Source organism: Balaenoptera musculus, chromosome 2 (genome assembly GCF_009873245.2).
Source record: "Balaenoptera musculus isolate JJ_BM4_2016_0621 chromosome 2, mBalMus1.pri.v3, whole genome shotgun sequence".
NCBI lineage: Eukaryota > Metazoa > Chordata > Mammalia > Artiodactyla > Balaenopteridae > Balaenoptera > Balaenoptera musculus.
The window spans coordinates 67,285,656-67,304,988 of NC_045786.1; the positions used below are offsets into that span (position 1 = coordinate 67,285,656).

The 19,333-nt window shown below is 49.6% G+C and overlaps 1 protein-coding gene across 2 annotated transcripts in view; it reads right to left on the reverse strand.

Annotated features, from left to right (window-relative positions):
• Positions 1 to 4,334, reverse strand: part of SMAD3 (SMAD family member 3) — a 116,808-nt gene extending 112,474 nt beyond the window's left edge. The window contains exon 1 of one of the 2 annotated variants that reach the window (XM_036843590.1): positions 3,501 to 4,334. In XM_036843590.1, the coding sequence (XP_036699485.1) occupies positions 3,501 to 3,706 (206 nt within the window). In that variant the 5' untranslated portion in view covers positions 3,707 to 4,334. The remainder of the gene's footprint in view (positions 1 to 3,500) is intronic. The other variant, XM_036843591.1, reaches the window with a different exon arrangement.
• Positions 4,335 to 19,333: the final 14,999 nt, after the last annotated feature.

The following is a 19,333-nucleotide window of genomic DNA, read 5'->3' on the forward strand; positions in this document are numbered from 1 at the left end:
TGCTCTGAGCAGCAGCTGAGAGAGGACGGAGGACAGGAGACGCTGAGATGGAGACGGTATTAAAGACGCCCCTCCTGCACCCTCGCTCTGTCCCCAGAAGCCTGAGAAAGGAGTGTTAGAGACGGGGATCATTTCCCTTTCTCCCCAGGGTGAGAGCAGCCTGGCAAAGTCCAGGTAGATAACAGGAGGAGGCTGCACCAAAAGAACAGATGCACAGAAAGGGAGGAGAGGGTGTGTGTCAGACCTGGGGTCTGGTTTAATTCTCCCACTTTCCTCTGGACCTGGTGCTCCGACACAAGAAAGCCCAAATTTCCCTCCAAACAAACCAGGCCTTAAGCTTGGTCCAGCTCTCAACAAGTGGGCCAAGTCATGGGTCCCATTTGGTGGAAACACAAGTTATCAGTGTCCATCAGAACAGTCATTTTTAAGTGCACCTGGCTCCTTATCACTGACATAACCTACACACACCTTCTCTATGCTATAACTCCATTCTTATACACTGGCCAGGAAGATACCTGCAGCTGTACTCAGGTACTCAACTAGGTGACAGGTAAGATGCTGTTATACAACTTGCCAAAGTTCTGCCCATCCTGCCAGACCTCAGAGTACCCTGATAGCCCCTCTGTTGGTGTATCTAAATCAGGCTCTTACCACTGCCTTGGCACCGGTCTCTTTGACATTCTTGACACCAGTAAGCCTGTACCACTCCAGCTCTCCAGATCACTGAGACAGGTTAGAACCGGGGTAACAGAAGCAAGCGTGCAGTCTGGGGGGCCCTAGTATCCAGCTCTAATTGCCACATGGCGCTGTTGCTGCTCAAGATTTCGTATTAGCCAAAACAGGCTTGTTAAAAATCTCCTTAGACTGAGGGCTCCTTACACCCCAAGGTCCAGACCTCGCAGAGTATTTTTAAGTACCCAGTGCCCCACCCCACACACCCTGTGGGATAACTAGGTTCAACATTTCCTTTTGTCGACTTTCCAAAGCCCTAGTTATAAAAGGCAGTGAGGACAGAACAATTTGACAAGCAACCCCACAGCCTACGGGGCTCAGAGACACACCGATATCACCAGTGTGAGGCCAGCTAGCTACCTCCCCAAGACGTGGCCTTTAGTTCTCTGCCCACGACCAAAAACAGCAGTAGCTGTTGCCAAGGGAGACAAGGTGACCCAGAGGCGTGGGCACAAAATCCAGGGATGGAAATCCACTTTGTCTGGATCCACCCAAGCAACTGGGTTTCCCTAACTGAAAAAGATGGAAAAAAATCTGCCTTAGCATTAGGTCCTTGCCAGGCAGGTAGAAGATGGCCCAGTCCTAACAGAGTCATGAGAAGGCCAAGTTAACTTGAACTCTCAGAGACACCCAAAGTGTTCATATGCCTCAGGCTGAGCAGGACTTTGGAAAAGGAAAAGGCAGGCCATAGCTATGCTTCCCCAGAGTGCAAACTCCTACCTTGCCAGGCCTCTCCTCCAGGCTGTCACCAGCCCAAAGACTGAACACTGGCAACCTTACCAACAAAGATCCATGGGGCCCAATCCCCCTAGTTAACACTGCTCTAGCCATTAGCAAAGAATGTATTCAGAACCTTCAAAGGGAAGAGCAGCCTGGGCCAGCAGAAGGAGCACATTTGGTCAGAACTGCATGTCTACTATGCCAAGCCTTTTTCACCTCTCTCCTCCAAAGGTTTCTCAACATTAAACGTGGGATAAATCTTAGGCCTAATTACCTGATCTATTTTCCAGGAGTTTCTTTTTCTTGATCTCATAAAAGCATGTGAAAGTCCTCTGTAAGCTGTGAAACACTTTACACAGATGCTCATTTTATAATTAATAGCTTTTTTTTTTTCCTGTTTCACAACATAAAGCACTTGTCCTCAATGCACTCAGGCAGGTAAGAAGGCAGGTTTTGCAAAGCCTTCCCCAGGCTGGAGAAGTATGACATTTATTCACCCTACTCCCCACCCTCCGCGGAAAGGAATAATGAAGAATGAAGAACTAGGGCTGGGACCAGGACCTAGGGCTCACTGACCATCACATCACACCACCTTCTCTTAAGTCAATTCTGGCTCCCGATCACACACCCAAAACACACTTCCCAGACAGCACACTGCCTTCCCTCCCGCTTTATTGACTGGATCCACCCAGTTTTGAAAAAAATTATTATTTTTCAAGTCAGCACTCCCACCATATGTGGCATTTATTTCCAGAGGAGGCCTGGGTTCCCATGGACAGATGTTGCTTTGTGCCTGCCTGACACGGATGGCAGCCCTTGTACAGCTGCCCCAAGCAGGTGGCCAAGGATGGAGTCTACTCCTGGCCCAGCAGCAAGGATGACAATTTCTGTGGGGCTCTGGCCTTGGGGACCCTCTACTCATTGCTCTGCAGCCTGGAACCCCAAGAACGTCCCCTACTCACACAGACACACAAACTCTCCCTTGGTTCAGAATAAGAGTTTTAAAGGGGGCTGAGAGGGAGAGACAGGAGGCTAAGGCGCCCCCTCAAGACACCCCAATCCCCAGCCTGGCACATCTCAGCTAAGAGAAGGCCGTGGGGAGTGGAGAGAAGTCACTGACCCCTTCTACCAGCCATCTGTGAGCTCCCGCCTGACCTAGCTGGCGCGAAGTGGAGGATAAAGGAGGTCCAGACAGATGGCAAAGCGCTTTGGGAAGGAGGGCTCTGTAGGAATGCGAGGGCCGATGCGAGGCCCACTTTGGGGTGCGTTTTGTTATCTCAGCTCTGAGCCCCGTCCTTTCGGCATCCACCCGCAATCTCAGACTGAAAGCTGGGCAAAAAACAGTCGGGGGAGGCGGAGGAGAGGACCCCACTCTCTGCCACTTATCTCTCTCATCTGAAAGTCAGAGCCCTGCACTGCAACTAAAAGTGCGTGTGTGCGGAGGGGGCGGGAGACTGGCACAACCGAATCTAAAAATACTCGATAAAAATGCTAATCCCGAAGGCAAAGAGAGAATGAAGAAGGAATCTGTCAATCACGAGGCTCCCGCTCCTCACCCACAGCCCCAGCTGTACGGACTGCATTCCTGCCGAGGAGGAAAAAAGTGGGGGGACAGGAATGAAGAAAAGAAAAGGAGAGACACCACCACCTCCACGAGCGCGGGCCGCGGGGGCGGGAGGCGGCGGCGGAGGAGGGGCTCCGGCCAGCAGAGCTGAACAAAGCGGGCCTCAAGTTCTAGTCCGCAGCTCCCCGGGGTGGGGGCGGCCGATTCCTGCAGCACCCCCTTTCCCGTAGGTGAAAACCGAATGCGAGGTCTAGGAGCGCGAGTGCCGCGTGGAAGCCCCAGGCTCTGAATCTTTGCAAATCTAGAGAAGGTTTTGTTTGGGGTCCCCCCACCCCCTTCCTGCCCGCGTTCCCACCCCCCTTACGCGCGCGCGCGCGCGCACACACACACACACACGCTATCCCTCCCGCTCCTATCCCACCAGGCCGGCCTCGCCACGCCAGGGGGCTGGGCGGGCGCGCCCCAGCGTCCCTCGGGCCCCCACCTGGGGATGGTGATGCACTTGGTGTTGACGTTCTGCGTGGTGATGGCCTTCTCCAGTTCGTCCAGCTGCCCCGTCTTCTTGAGCTTCTTGACCAAACTCTTGACCGCCTTCTCGCACCACTTCTCCTCCTGCCCGTTCTGCTCGCCCTTCTTCCAGCCCAACAGGCGCTTCACGATCGGGGGGGTGAAGGGCAGGATGGACGACATGGCTGGGGAGGGCGCGCGGGCGGCGAGGAGCGCCCCCGGCGGGGCTGGGCGCGGCAGGACGCCGGGGGCGCAGCGGGGTGCTCGGCCGGGGAAGGCAGCGGCCGCCCAAACTTCGCCTCAACTCTCAGCGAACTTGCCGGTGCTCCCGGCCGGGCCGCGGCGCTGCAGCCGGCGGGGCTCGGCGCGCGGCCCTGCGCCCCGGGCGGCTCCCACGGCGGGGAGAAGGGCGGAGGGGCGGCTGGGCGGGCGGGCAGGCAGCAGAGGCGCGGGATCGGGAAGGCCCCGGACGCGGGGCGGAGACGGCGGCCGCGGGGCTCGGAGTGGCAGAAGAAAGTTTGGGTTTCCGCACGGGGTGGCTGTTTGGGTGCCGCCTCCAGGAAGGAAAGTCCAACTCCCAGCCAAACTTTGCTCGCCTCGCTCGCTTTGATGCGCAGATCCCTCCGCCTCGGTAGCCTCGCCTCCCCGCTGCCCTCCTCCTTCCCGGCTCGCTCGCTTGCTCGCTGGGCCGTCCCCGGGTTTGCGCCGCGCTCCCGCTCCCGCCCGCTGCCAGTCTGTGTTTCATGCAAATCCGCGTGCAGCCTCCTTTCCAAGCGCTGTCACCGCCCCCTTGCCGCCGGGGCTCCCCGCCTTCTCCCCCGCGCCCTGCTGCCTCCTCCCGCGGGCGCCCTGCCCGCCCCCCGCCTCCGGGAGGGCGCCCGGCCTTCCCCCGCCCGGAGCGGAGCACGCCCACGTGGGCGTCCGGGGACAGCGGCGGCCCGGGCTGGAGCGCGCAGGACCCCGCGCGGCCCCGACCTGAAGTCCGGCGGGCGCCAGGAGGAAGTCGTGGGAAAGGAGCGGCGAGGGGCCCCAGGCTGGAGGGCCGGGCTCGGGCCGTGGCGTCTGCTCTCGGAACCCACACTCAGGAAGCTCAGTTGGAGTGGCGGGCCCGAGAGGGTTAGACTCGCACGAACGAGCGCCGTCCGGCCGCAGGCTGGCGGTGCACCCCCGGGAGGACCCCGGTCCGAGAGAGGGCGCGCGGAAGGCTTAGGCCCAGGAAGTTGGGGCGCGCACCGAGACGCGGGAGCGCCGATCCCGGTCAGGGGCCTTGGCGGCGCCGGTGACTCTAGGACTGTTTTAATTCTCGCACCGGTGAGATCATACCGGCTTAGAGCCCCGAGACCGTGCGAAAGAGGGATTAGGGAGAGGCTCTCAGAAGTGGAGATTTGGGGACCCCAGTGACTCCCTGGATAATAGCTGGAGCCAGGGGTCCCCTGGGCCTTGGAAACCAAGTGCCCGGCAGAAAATGGGCCTCAGAGACATTTGTTGAGTTCAGGAAGAAATGAATGGGGGCGCTTTAGAACTTATCTTTGGAGGAAAGGTTTCATTACAGGGTGTTGGAATCTTATGATAAAGAAAGATCCGAAATTCGACACCCAATAAATAGGAGAGAGAGCTTTGTTTTCAAAGCTGTAAACTCGCAAAAAGTGGGGCAAAAGGGCAGTATTGGGGAACCTTATGCATTCCAAATTAGTTTTGCTGGGAAGCAAAGGAACACGGGAATATTGGGGGAGCTCTGGGGTTTTTCTCCCTACCAGCACAGTTCAGGGGCATCTGCCCGCAGACCCTTCACTCAGCTGCTTTCAGGAGTCACCCCAGGCCCCCAGGGCCTTTCTCCTGCTGCCCCTCCCCCTACCAGGCCTCTAGGCTTTGTTTGTTTTTAACAGCAGGAAACTCCCGTGGTGAGAAAGAAGTTATCTGCAAACCCTCTAGCGGGTGGGGAGTTACAAAGCCCTGTGAGGTATGGCCTAATCCACAAAGTCAGCCCAGAAGCTGCAGGGGTCCCTGCCTGGTAGGAGAGAATGGCCTCCCACAAGCCTGTCAGCTGCTGGGGCTGAGCGCTGGGTTTCTCGCCTTCCCCTCCTTCTAACTCCCCGCCTGCTTGGACCTTAAAGGAGAATCCCTGAACCCCAACTGGGGCTTAATGACCTGGTTCCCGTTCCTGGCTGGTCCTCGGGCTAACCAGCAGCCACTGTAATCTGGTTTCACTCCCTTCCTGCCAGCCCTCATCAAAAAAGAGAAGGGAGGAAGGCAATCAACATTTATTGATGGCTTTCTTCATTCCAGGTAGCCTGAGTGCTGTCCTCTGATTTCACCTTCACAATGGCTCTTGGGGTAGATGTCCCTATGTCTCCCATTTACAGATAAAGCACCTGAGGCACAGAGATTATAATAAGTACTCGAGAGCCCTAGCAGCAGAGCTGGGATCTGATCCCCATGCTTTGTGAGGCCTCAGTCCACATTCTTGCCACTGCACCCAGCTAGCTGCCTTATAGAGTCATGGAGGGCGAAGGTGACACCACAGATGGAGCTCTTTGCAAAACAAAAGTTCTTTACACAGGTGCACTATTGTGATACTAGAAGAAATGTTTGCTCACCTGTAAAATGGAGCTAGAGATAGCTTTCCTCTCAGTCTCCTACAGTGGTTGTGGGAATACAACGTGGAAAGCTTTGCAAACAGTCGAATGCTGTAAAGGAATAGAACCACACCTTGGGGCCACCATTAGTGCCATGGAGAGCCGTGCAGGGGGGGAGCAGGTTTCGGTTAGACGTGCACATCTACGGAGTACCTCCGTGTTGCCGTCCTACTCATTTCTGGGATGCTGAAATGAAAGATGAAGGTCCCTAACCTCAGGAGCGCACGGCCTAGAGAAGCACCAAGGGGTAGGAGGTGTGTGCCCACATGAAAGGGGCCCTTGCCGTCATCCCAGTAAAACATTCATTTTAACCTGAACATCGAATGAGGCAGGTCCCACTGTTGAGAGGCAGTCAGATCGAGCTAAAGGACCTCAAGCTTCATCAGTGACTGACCTGGCTTTCGATCCTGGCTCTCTTCATCCCTTCACCCCACTGAGCGTCTATTCTCTCAGCTGTAAGAATGAAGCACACAACTACGAATGTAGAAAGAGCATTAAAATTGTTCCCCTTCAGTGCAAGGCCCTCATTTTACACAGGAAGAAAGCCATGTATGGTGAAGTGCAATGTGTGCTATGGAGGTGAGGAGCCCAAGAGAGATCTGAGGATTGCATGTAGTGGAAGGACCTAGCATGTCCCTAAGCCTCTGAATTGTGACATGGAAAGGGCCCCCGGTTCAGCCCTCTCATTTTCCTGAGGGGGGGGGGCAGTAACTTGTCAGCAGCTAGTGTGGCTGAAACATGCTTTCCTGCGCTTCCTTCATATGCCGTCATGCATGGGACAGGGACAGCTGTACATGCAGAAAACAGCGCTGGACCCATGTTATGAAGCCAGCAAGTACCATTTCTGGGCTGGTTCTTTCTTCTCTGGCCTCCGTTTCTCCACAAGAAGAGTTGGGGAAATCAGCCCAGTTTCACAAAGCAGTGAGGAGGGCTAAGGATTAGATTCCTCCGGGTGCCAGGAGGACCCCCACATGCTCCCTTGACTTTGGGCAGTGAGTGGGTGGGGTGGCTCCAGATGGATAGGAACTCTGTTCTGGTGCCTGGTCTCCTGGGGCCCAGCCAGGCTGGCTTCTGCAGAGGTTGTCCTTGGAAGGGAAACATTAGCCCGGTTAATTTTTCATCACGGTAAGTGCAAAGTTCAAGAGAGGTGGGATAGGGCCAGAGGCAGAGCCTCTGTTTTCCTGAAAATAGTTAGTCCTATGGGGGAGGAGCCTTACAAGCGGATTTGCCAAAAGGTTTTCATGTATTTGGAGTGGCTCCCAGGTGGAACACTGGAAAGAAACAAACGCCTGCCTCCAATTCTGATGATTTTTCCAGTAGCTAAAGGGTGTTTAATCAATAAGTGAGTGAAGCAATTATACTCCAATAAAGATCTATTAAAATAAATAAATAATCAATAAGTGGTGAATCTAGAAAGAGCAAGAAAATTGTTCTGTCTTCATTTTACACAAACATAAAGGGACATCTGGTGAAGGGAGGGCATTCACAATCTGCAGATAAGTCAGGATCTAGTCAGGACTAGAACTTTCATCCAAGTGCCCTCACCTGAGAGAGAGCATCTGTCTGCAGTCAGCCCCCATTTTTTAGCTCTTTCTAGCACCTTACACACGTGAGCTCTCCTGTGGCACCAGACGGACTTGAGTTAAAATGTCTAGTCTCCCGTTTCCAGCTGTGTGACTTCAGGCAAGTCCCTTAACTCTGTGCGTCAGTTTCCTCATCCATATAATGGGAGTAATAACAACATCTGCCTCTTAGGATTGCTGTAAGGACTCAAATAACCATGTAGAGAGCTTTCTAAAAGCACATAGAACATTTTCAATACACATGGCTGGTGCTCAGCGTACAGTACTATGCACAAGTTAGAAGCAATGTGTTCTGCTTACATGAGACAAATGGTTGGACCTTAAAAACAGTTCTAGGTGAAGACAGTAACAAACAGAATGAAACAAATAACACAATGCTACTTATGTAAAAAATTACATAGACACAAAACAACTGTATACATTTTGAAAGAAGTCATACAAACAAAAAGATAAATATTGAATCACCTCACACCCATTAGGATGGCTATTATCAAAAAAAAGAGAAAAGAGCAAGTGTTGGTGAAGATGTGGAGAAATTGGGACCCTTGGGCATTGCTGGTGGGAATGCAAAACGGTGCAGTCCTGTGAAAATGGTATGGTGGTTCCTCAAAAAATTAAACATGGAATTAACACTTGATCTAATAATTCCATATCTGGGCATATATCCTAAAGAAGTGAAAGCAGGGACTCAGGTATTTATACAGCAGTGTTCACACCAGCGTTATTCTTGATAGCCAAGAGGTGGAAGTAACTCTAGTGTCTACTGATGGATGAATGCATAAGCAAAATACAGTATATACGTACTGTAGAATATTATTCAGCCTTAACAAGGAAGGACATCCTGTCATATGCTACAACATGGATGAAACTTGAAGACCTTGTGCTAAGTGAAATAAGCTAGTCACAAAAGGACAAATACCATATGATTCCATTTACGTGAGGTACCTACAACTGTCAGATTCATTGAGACAAAAAGAATGGTGGTTGCCATGGACTCGGGGGAGGGAAGGAGGGGAAGTTAGTGTTTAATGGGTATGGAGTTTGAGATGGGGAAGATGAAAAAATTCTGGAGATGGATGGTGGTGATGAATGTACAACCACGTGAATGTACTTAATGCCACAGAACTGTATACTTAAAAATGGTTAAAATGATAAATTTTATGTTATCTATATTTTATCACAATAAAATATAAACAGAGAGAGATAGAAAATATATATACATTGAACAGAACAAAATAGGTGTTTGAGGGTGGGCATATGGGAATTGGAGAGGAGGCTAAAGGGGGAAAATAAGTAAGTGGATCTGTGAACCTGTAATGATGAAGTACTGCGTGGTATTGCGGAGTGTGTTAATCTCACCCTCTGCTGCAGAGCTGCAATGGTACCACGTGCTCAGCACATGGTAGTCAATATAATAACTATTCTCTAGTTTGCTCAAAAGACAGAGCCTTTTTCTAGCACCTTCCAACCCAGTGATGGTGATATCTCATATTTGGAGAAAACCAGTCAAAATTATTTAAAACGCCTGCCTCAGGGCCACCCCTAGGACCATGCAGGCTCAGACACTGCCCCCACCTGACAGTTTAGGGAACTGAGGGCTGGGGGACCAATACCCTTTGCAGGTCTGCTCTGGGCCAGGCTCTGGGCCAGGACTTCAAGGATAGGGTCTTGTTTGAAGTTCTCATTCCCCAAAAGATGGTTGCTATTGTTGCTGCTTCGCAGAGGAGGGACCAGAGACTCAGGAATTTAAGTTGCTGTTGTCCAAACTGGACGGCTGACCCCTGACTGCCAGCCCAGCAGGTTCCTGGGGTTGATTACAGACTGTCCCTGGGAGAAGGGGGCTGGGACAGAAGGAGCTGGGTGCAGATACTGTCCAAGGAAGGTAAGGCGAGAGACCAGTTCTGACTCGAGGAGATTTGGGGCAGGGGATTGGACTTGGGTGTAGGCATAGCCAACCGCCGCTGTGTGCAGACCAAGGCACGGGGCCAGGGCTGCGGGGGAGGACAGGATGGGCCTGTGGGCAGGCGGTTGGAGCCCAGGGCAGGGTTCACAGAACTATTTTGAGTTCTCCTGCAGGAGCTCCTTCCCAGCGTTCAGAAATTGCAGGCCTGGGAGTCAGGGGCCAGGAGAGGATCCCGGTAGGTGTAGAGTTGTGTGTGTGAGTGCGTGTATGCTTGATTATACCATCTGTGTGTGTCCTGGTGTGTTGGTCACTCTCTCTGTGTACACAGGTGTTGTTGAGATTCAGGGGTGTGTGTGTGTGTGTGTTAGATGTCTCTGTCTGCCCATGCCTCTGAGATCTGTCTTGTTCAGATCACATTATTTCAGAGTCCAGCCCCATATGTTTAAGAGAAATGGATACACGTTGTGTGAATTTTCTCCCTCGGTTCGTTTTTGTGTCTTCGTCTTTGCATCTTGTACATATGTACGTTTGTAGAGGTCACTTTATTTGCTCTTTCCTATTTTCTGGGATAATAAGAGTCACAAATGTGGCCTTGGCTCAGACCCAGGATCTCCCTCGGCCCAGTGTTCAATTTACAATGTGGCCCTAAAAAAAACAGTTGTTGGCAAATTGTTGGTTCATTATAATTGCATTTATTTTTAAAAGCACATGTGCATATGGACAAACACCAAGGAGTGGTGTGTTGAAATAAAAATATAGTTCTAGAAAGGCAGTGAGATTGTATTACTTTTAATATATTGCAAGCTATTTTTACGCTAGAAGTGAATGGAATATACTATATCAAAGTTGTACCTCAATTTAAACAAAGATTTTAAAGAAAGACAGCAATGTGTAGGGTGAAAGTAGAGTTAGGTCTCTCTGGGGTAAGGAATGTGGATTCTGGAGGGTGGAGGGGAATGAGGCAGGGGTGGTTTGGACTATCTGGTCAGGTCTGAGAGGGGTTCTGATGCTCAGGACGGCGGGCAGGGTGTGGGGTGGGAGAGCTGTTAGGGCCTCTGTGTAGTCAAACACCGGGCATGTGAAAAGAGAAGAAAAGTCCTCACCGCTCAAAACAACACACATGTCTAGAGTACTCTGTCCCTTAGACACAACCCAGCATCTGGAAACAAACCTCCTGGGGTTGACTCAGACTTTGAAGGAATGAAATGAAAGTCAGAGGAATGGGGAAAGCTGTCCCTCTCCCAAGCGATTCAATCTGACCAAAGGGAGGGACACCAGCTTAAAGAGAGATGAGTTGGATTGTTGTTGTTTAAAAGAACCACGTTACAGGATTCTATTTCTATGAAATGCCCAGAATAGGCCAATCTATACAGGCAGAAAGTATATTACTGGTTGCTGGGGTGTCTGGTGGAGGGGTGGGGTGGGAGTGACTTCCAGTGGGTACAGAGTTTCTTTCTGGGGGAATGAAAATGTTCTAAAGTTGACTGGGGTGATGGTTGCACAGCTCTTTGAACATACTAAACCCCATTGACTTGTACATTTTTAAGCGGGTGAATTGTATGGTATGTGAATTATAGCTCAATAAAGATGTCTTTAAAAATAATAATAAAGGGCTTCCCTGGTGGCGCAGTGGTTAAGAATCCGCTTGCCAATGCAGGGGACACGGGTTTGAGCCCTGGTCCGGGAAGATCCCACATGCCGCGGAGCAACTAAGCCCGTGCGCCACAACTACTGGGCCTGCGCTCCAGAGCCCATGAGCCACAACTACTGAAGCCCACGTGCCACAACTACTGAAGCCCGCGTGCCTAGAGCCCGTGCTCCACAACAAGAGAAGCCACCGCAATGAGAAGCCTGTGCACCGCAACGAAGACCCAACACAGCCAAAAATAAATTTAATTTAATTTAATTTAATTTAAAAAAAATAAATAAATAATAAAGGCTAACACATATTGAACGTCTCACAAGTGCTAGGCCCTGTTCTCAGTGCTTTACGTTGATGAGATTAACTCATTTAGTTTCTACAACTGGCCATGGTTGGTGTTATTATCGTCCCCTTTCCAAAAGAGGACACTGAGGCATGGCGAGGTGACATCAGTGAGTAACCTTGCTCAGACAAGCCAGGCAGCCTGCTGGACAGTCCTTGCTCTTAACCATGATGAAGACAAACAACCACTCACTAGAGATAATCACACTGCAGTCCCCTGATTTTTTCATGAAACATATCATGAACATCTTTCTATGTCAAGAAATATACATTTACTCCATTATTTTGAATGTGGAGCATTCTGCCACATGGATCTATCATAATTTGTGAAGCCAGTTTCCCACAACTGGACCTTTAGGTGGCTCTCCATTTTATTTGGCATTGTGATAAGTGCTGCTTTAAACACTTTTGTACATATGCATCTGTGTACATCTCTGATTATTTTCTTAGAATAAGTCCCTGCAAGGAGAATGGCTACTTCTGATGCTGTTACCAAATGGTCCCTGAAAAGCCATTGTACCAGCTTATCCTCACCACACCAGCTTTATACAGTGAGAATGCACCTGGGGCAGAATTTTTCTTATCATCTTACTTAGTCATCAATAGCTCCATTCAGCTTTAGCTATGACTTTGTTTGTTTCCTTCTGAAATCAACACATGAAAAAGGGTCTCTGCTGAAAGACCTCTCATTATGGAGCAGAGGAGTCATAGGTGAGGAATCACAGGGTGGTGTTGTTGGCAGGCAGTATAAGGATGCATTTTTCGGTCTTCTTCCCCTGCCCTCCCACAGGTGTTGGTGTTCCCCAGGGCCAGGTACTTGCTTCTTTCCTTTTACATCCTCTCCCTGGGTGATCTTATTCACCCTGAGTCTCACCTAACCTTTATAAACTGACTCCCAAATCTGAGTATCTGGCCCAAACCCCTCTCCTGAGCTCTGGTCTCAAACTGTCCCCTGGAATTAGAGGCCCACAGTCACCTCAAGTTCACGTTCAGAACTGAGCACATCAGCTTCCTCCATGAACCTCCTTCTCAGTCCTCCATCCTCAGGGGGCATCACCATTGTCTCCAGTCACCCAACTAGTAACCTGGAAACTCCTCCCTTCTTTCTCCCGTACATCCAATCTGCCACGAAACCCTATAGAATCTGCCTCCCATCTGCCAGCCTTCACCTTACTTCAGGCCCCTATCACTGCTCACCACCAATTATTACAATAATTTTCTAATTGTCTTCCTTCTCTACTTGCAGCCAGAGTGAGCATTGTAAAAGCACAAATCGCATCTACATCTCCCTGCTTTGTAAAAAATACTTTCAATGATTTGTAAAAAGTGCTTTCAATTGTCTACAGCAGTGCTGTCCCATAGAAATATATGAGAGTGACCTATGTAATCTTAAATGTTCTTGAGGCTATGTTTAAAAAAGGAAAAAGGAACAGGTGAAGTTAATATATTTGATTTAACCCAACCTATCCAGTATATTATCATTTTAACATGTAATCAATATAAAAACTATCTCTACTTTTTTGTGTGTGCAAAGTCTTTGAAATCTGTTGTGTGCTTTACGCTTACATCTCAATTTGGACTGGCCACATTTCAAGTGCTCAATAGCCACATGTGGCCAGTGGCTACGCTGTTGGACAGCACAGGCCTAGAGAATAGAGTCCATAGTCCTTCACACAGAGTGAAGGCTCTGAGTGATGGGACCCAGCCTATCTCTGGCCCCATCTCTCTTGCTCTGCCCATATCACATCCTCTCTCCAGGCACATCACAAATATCCCTGGTTCTTTTCATACCACTGTGTCTTTGCTCATACCACTCCTTCTGGCCTTTGGTGTCCTCTCCATCCCTTCAATCTCCACATCCCACCCCTTCAACTAGATGAACACTCCTCCCATCCAAGACTAGGTTCAAGCATCACCCACTTCGTGAAGTCCTCCCTTCTCTGACTATCCTGTTCAGACCTCTATGCTGATACGTAGGGACACGTTAGGGCATTTATCTGTTTAATTAACTGATTCATTACAGTAGATTTTAAGCCCTTGAAAGTCCAAGACCTTGTCATATTTTTTCTCCCCAACACCTGTGCCTGAGCCCATTGAAGGTACTTAATAAATGTCTGGTGATGAACTGAATTAATAATTAGGAAGCCGAGGCCCATAAAGATTAAGTGATGTTCCCACAGTCTCATAACTAAAACATGGCATCCTGACTTACACTGCAGGCTCTCAGCCCCGTGCTTATTTGGCCACCGGGTTAGGGGATGTCAGAAATCCAATCTGTAGGGTATGCATGGAAGGATTTACATGAAGATCGGTTTGAGGTGCCAACTGCTAAAATCCAGGCAACCTGGACCACAATCTTGCTACTTCTGGTGTGGACTCAGCTTCTGTTGCACTATATTTTACTGCCCTCAAACAATTACGAGGAAACGACGGGGACCAAAAGAAACATAGGAGCAGGGTGCGTGATGATACACAGCCCTTGATCTGGACTGACCTCACCCACAGATGAAGAGAATGGCTGTGACTTGGGGAGGGATTTTCTCGGAAGTGCTTGAAGCCTGGTTAAGTGGCAGGAGAACTGATTGACTAGACTGCCAGTGGGGAGGGGTTGGGGAGGGTGAAGGGTCTGGTTCTATCAATGGATCTGCTCTAACTTGCACATTATTTACACCCCCAGTCTCAGTTTCCTCATCTGTAAAATGAAGGGATTGGATTGGCCTTGGGTATTATAAATACAAGACTCAAATACCCTCCTTTGCCTGACCCATGGCAGACGTTACGAATGGCTTTCTGAGTTCTCTCCTGCGTTGGAATTCTTTAAACTCTGCCACGGAGCTGTCACTCCTCTAGCTGGAGCCTGCCTACCTTTGTGCCTCTTCTAGCTCCAACCTTCGAATTCACTGATAGAGACACATCCCCTGATCTCTGGGAATCCCCTAACTAGATGCAAATGACTGTGGGAGGAAAACACCTCGAGTTCTTATTAGCTTCAATCAACAGCTAAATTCTCAGGGCCCCATCCTGCCATGGCCACCCCAGGAGGCCCAGGAGAGAATTCTAGGAGAGGGGGTGGTAGAAGGAAAGGGTGTGCATTTGTGAGCCTGCTGGGCCCGGTGCCTGAGCTTCCACTGTAGGCACCCTTGTTCAGGGTGATGGGTAGAAGAAATGCCCAGGGAGAGCCTGGCCTCCTGCCCTTGGGTAGCATGTAGCTTAATTCGGGAGCCAGAAAATACGAGTGCTGTTCCCACTGACTTCAATATGCAGAGCAGCACTCATCTGTCTAATTAACGGACGTGTCACAAAGTGTCCAGGACAGCACATGGCACAAAGCAGCCTCGCAATAAATATCTGATTGAATGAATGAAAAAAATGAACGTACGTAGGCACTAACAATGCTTAAGCTTAGCTGGCGAGGGTGGAGTTGAACTCCCAGCCAGCACGGACTCGTATTTTCACAGTTCTCTCCCTCCTCCCCTCAGATTTTTCCAAGTGAGGCCATGTTACCTTAACTTAATGTCTAAAACACACACAATTATACACTTCCCCTCAAACTCAAACCCCACTGGCCATGGTTTTGTGGTGTGTTACACCTTCATTAAGTGTATTTTTGCCTCCGATTTTATTTTTTAAGCAGATCCAGGGCAGTTTTAAGTAGGAAAGCATTACCCCTATGATGCATCTACCTGGGGTTGCGTCAGGAAATTCTAAAATCCCCTTGTGGAATTGCATCTTCTGTGAAGCTGTGGCTTCCAGGCCCAGTATTCTATCCATTCAGTTCAGGGCTAGGAGTTAATCCTTCTGTGGGAGATGTGTCCACAAGAGACAGTCAGCATCGGGGGGTCGGTCCACACCTGGGCAGGTGTGGAAGTCCCAAACTTGGATGTTAATTAGGAGAGGGAATAACACGTTTTTATTTTGCTGTCCCTTTAAGCTGGAAGTAAGGAAGGGTGCTGAGGCCACACATATTCTCCCCCCACGCCCCCTCCGTGTGTGCACATGCACACACACCCATGCTGGGCTGGCACGGACTCCCTGCCCACACCTCACACAGCACTGCTTAGACACAATCCTCTTCTGGGAAGGGGGCACACCTCACCCAATTTAGAAGATGGGGGCTGAGCAAGGCCCACTATGTGCAAGGCCCCCTTGGTAGACCGGGGGACACAAGAGGCACAGCAAGAAGGCACTTAGGCCAACCGCAAAGCCCCCTCCCCCTCCTGCCCCTCTCCCAGCCACGGAGAAAAGTTCAACTTCCTTGCATTCATATAGGATTTTTGCAATCAGAATCTCTAGAAAGAAGCTATTTGAGTCCAGCACATATGGATGGGAGGCACATTATCAGGTTTAGACACATTATCAGGTATTTGTTTGAATTTTGTGTGAGGAGGCTGAATCTCTCAGGGCATCTCAGGGTCTTGTCCCAGGCCAGTCCTTCTGCAAGATGATCAGAAGAGGCGCCCAGGACAAGGCCCGCACGATGCAATAAACCCAGCCTCTCCAAGCTCCATCCCATTGTCCTAAAGCTGGTGAAGAGAAGCAAGGGTTCCCTGTGACCACACAGCCTGGGCACCACAGTTCCAGAGTCCTGGACAGAAGCCACATGTAGTTCCCATGTTACTTGGGACCAACATAATCACGTCCGGGACTACAGGCGGCATCCGAGAAACATTCTGCTGAAACCAGGATCTGCTGAACTAGGAGTCAGGGACCAAGGTTCCTTTCCCAGCTCTGCCAGGAATTCTGTTAAGATCTTACGTCCAAGAGTCCTTTGCAAATGCAAACCCCATTGTCCGTGGTTTATGATCCATTCCCCATTGCTACCTCGAGCACATCACAGAGCTTCTCTGACAGTCAGGCCCTCACCTGTAAGATGAGGTCATAAACACACCTGAGAGTGTAGATGTGAACACCTTTGAAAAGCTCCGTGGTGGCAGGCCAAGATACACCACTTTTAGCATCTTCTCTCTTTCCCACACCTTAGTACCTGGGACAGTCATAACAAGGATGCTCTGCCAGGCACTGTATCCTCATTTACATAACTCCTATTTACATAGCTCCTAAGCCCCTCCCTCCCCTGATCCCAGGGCTTTCCTGTGAAAGAGCCAACTCCAGAAGCCGAAGGAATTTAGTTAAACCAGGTGTTGATTCCAGCACCCATTTTACAAAAGGCCTGAGGATAAAGCAGAGCTTCCCTCCCCCGTGGGTGTTTCTTCCTCTTCCCTTAAGAAGCTGGTGGGAAGAGGTGGAGGCCATGGGAGACAGGGTCCTGGGCCCTTGGAGCTCACTCGCCCTCTGCCCCGGGCACAGATGGGTTCTGTCTATCCTCCATGGGGCCCACTGGGAGTAGGACCAGGGGCAATAGTGTTCCCCAGACTTGAGGTGGAGGGTAGAGTGAGTGCTCTGAAGAGTAGGTTTTAGATTTCACTGACCTGGGTCTAAAACTCCTCTTCCCCATTCATTTCGCCAGGTTAAGACATGGTTCCAGCGTGAACTAATTTCCCCGTCTCTGGGCTATGCTATCGCAAATAACTTTCTCATGAGTAATGTGACCATGTTTGTGCAGAGTTTATTTAGATAAGAAAAACAACCCCAGGCCTCATGGGAGGGGATTCTCAGCAGCTCAGAGCCAACCCTGTTTCCTGGGCCTGCCAGGGAGGGTGAGGCCTTAGGCTGCAGGAGGCTGGACTTGGAGGGCTGCTGAGAAGCAGGACTGTCCCCAGATGCCCCCAGGCCCTGCATCAGGGAGTAAAGGTGAGGGAAGGAGTAGCGTGGGCTGGGGAAATGGAGCTGGACATTGAATGCAGCTCGGTCACTTCACAGTGTGTGGCCTTGGGTGAGACACCTCCACCCTCTGAGCGCTAGTTTCCCCCTCTTTGAAAAGAGAGAGGTTGCATCCCCCCCACAGAAGGGTGTGGAGAGCGCTTGTAAACTGCAGAGGGTAACACACAGGTTACTTATTAATCGATGCCTGGATTAAGGCCGTGTTTTCAGGCCACACACACCAGTGGAATGGGCCCAGTGCCAGGATTCAAAGGCCTGGGTCCAAGGCCTGAATCTGCCACCTACCAATCACGTGACCTCAAGTCTCTTCACCTCCCTGAGCCTCAATATTCACCTCTGTGAAGTGGGAATAGTCATTCCTCCACTGTGTAAGCCTCAAAGCTCCGACTAGGCTGATCTAAAGGGAAAGATAGATATAAAAGTGGTTTGTCCTATACGAGAAAAGAATCTGAAAAAGAATGGATATATGTATGTGTATAACCGAATCACTTTGCTGTACACCTGAAACTAACACAACATTGTAAATCAACTATACTCCAATATAAAATAAAAATTTTTTGTAAAAATAAAAAAATAAAAGTGGTTTGTTTATGAACTGCAAAACGTACAGATATGAGATGACAACGGTGCCAGCTTATTCAAAAGTTTATCCATCAGTTAATCTGTCAACAAATGTTTACTGAATTGGACACTGAGGATACAGAAATAGAGTCTAGCTGGAGAGAAGAAAAGGGAGGCCTGCACGTGAAGAGTCAATGAACAGCGCAGGGCAAAGTAGCAGAGCAGCAGCCTGGCTTGGGCTGAAGGGGGAACAAATCACCGCCTCGCAGTTGACACAGTCCAATGGTACCTGTAACACTTAGTGAACAATGCCTTCACTCAGTTACTTGTTTTCATGCTATTTTTGTTTTTTAAAGCAGAATCCATTTTTCAAACCAAGCGTTAAACAGAACCCCGGGTCCTAATGCATGAAAGCAAATCTGTTCTAGCTGAAACGGGTGGGGGCCCAGAGCCAGGACTACCCAGCACCCGCCACCGCCATCCACCCACCCATCTCTCTCCCCAGTCCTGCTCTGCAGCAGCCCTGAGGCCTCTCCTCAGAGTGCTGAGTTTCTACAGCTCTAAAACCACAGTCTCATCTGTGAGGTATGCACCCCACAGACGCTCTCACACAAGGAGGCACCTGCCTGCGGATTCATGGGAGCATTGTTTGTGCTGCTGAGCATTGGAGGCGAGCAAACGTTCATCAGCAGGAGAAAGGGTTTTAAACAGATGGCGTTATATGTATACAGTGTAATTAACTTTGCTCCCGCGAAAGGGAATGAGTGAAAGCTACACATGTCAACAAAGATTAATCTCATAAATGTACCATCCAGTACAAAAAGTTGCAGGATGTTATCATATATATTACTGTGTTATAATATGTTATTATATATTATTTGTATAAAACAAAAAAAACCCTAAAAATATACAAAACAATACCATATTTGTTTATGATACATATATACATGGAGTTAGAATATAAAGATGTGCATGGGAAATAATAAAGCTTCTAGAGGAAAACCTAGGAGAATATCTTCATGACCTGGGGGCAGGCAAAGACTTCTTAGGGCACAAAAAGCACTAGCTATAAACAAATTGATAAATTGGACTGCAGTAAAGTTAAGAAGTGCACGAAAAGAGACAATGACAAGAAACAAAAAAGTAACACAGTTTAAAAAGCAGTTCAAAAGCAACACAGAGGAAAAGATATTTGCAACACATATACCTAAGGACCACATCCAAAATTCATAATGAGCTGCTACAAATCAATAAGAAAAAGACAATTCAATTATTAAAAATCTAACTTGCGCAGGCACTTTAGAAAAGAGGCCATCCAAAGGCCACTAGGCATATAAAAAGATATTCAACATCATTAGGAAA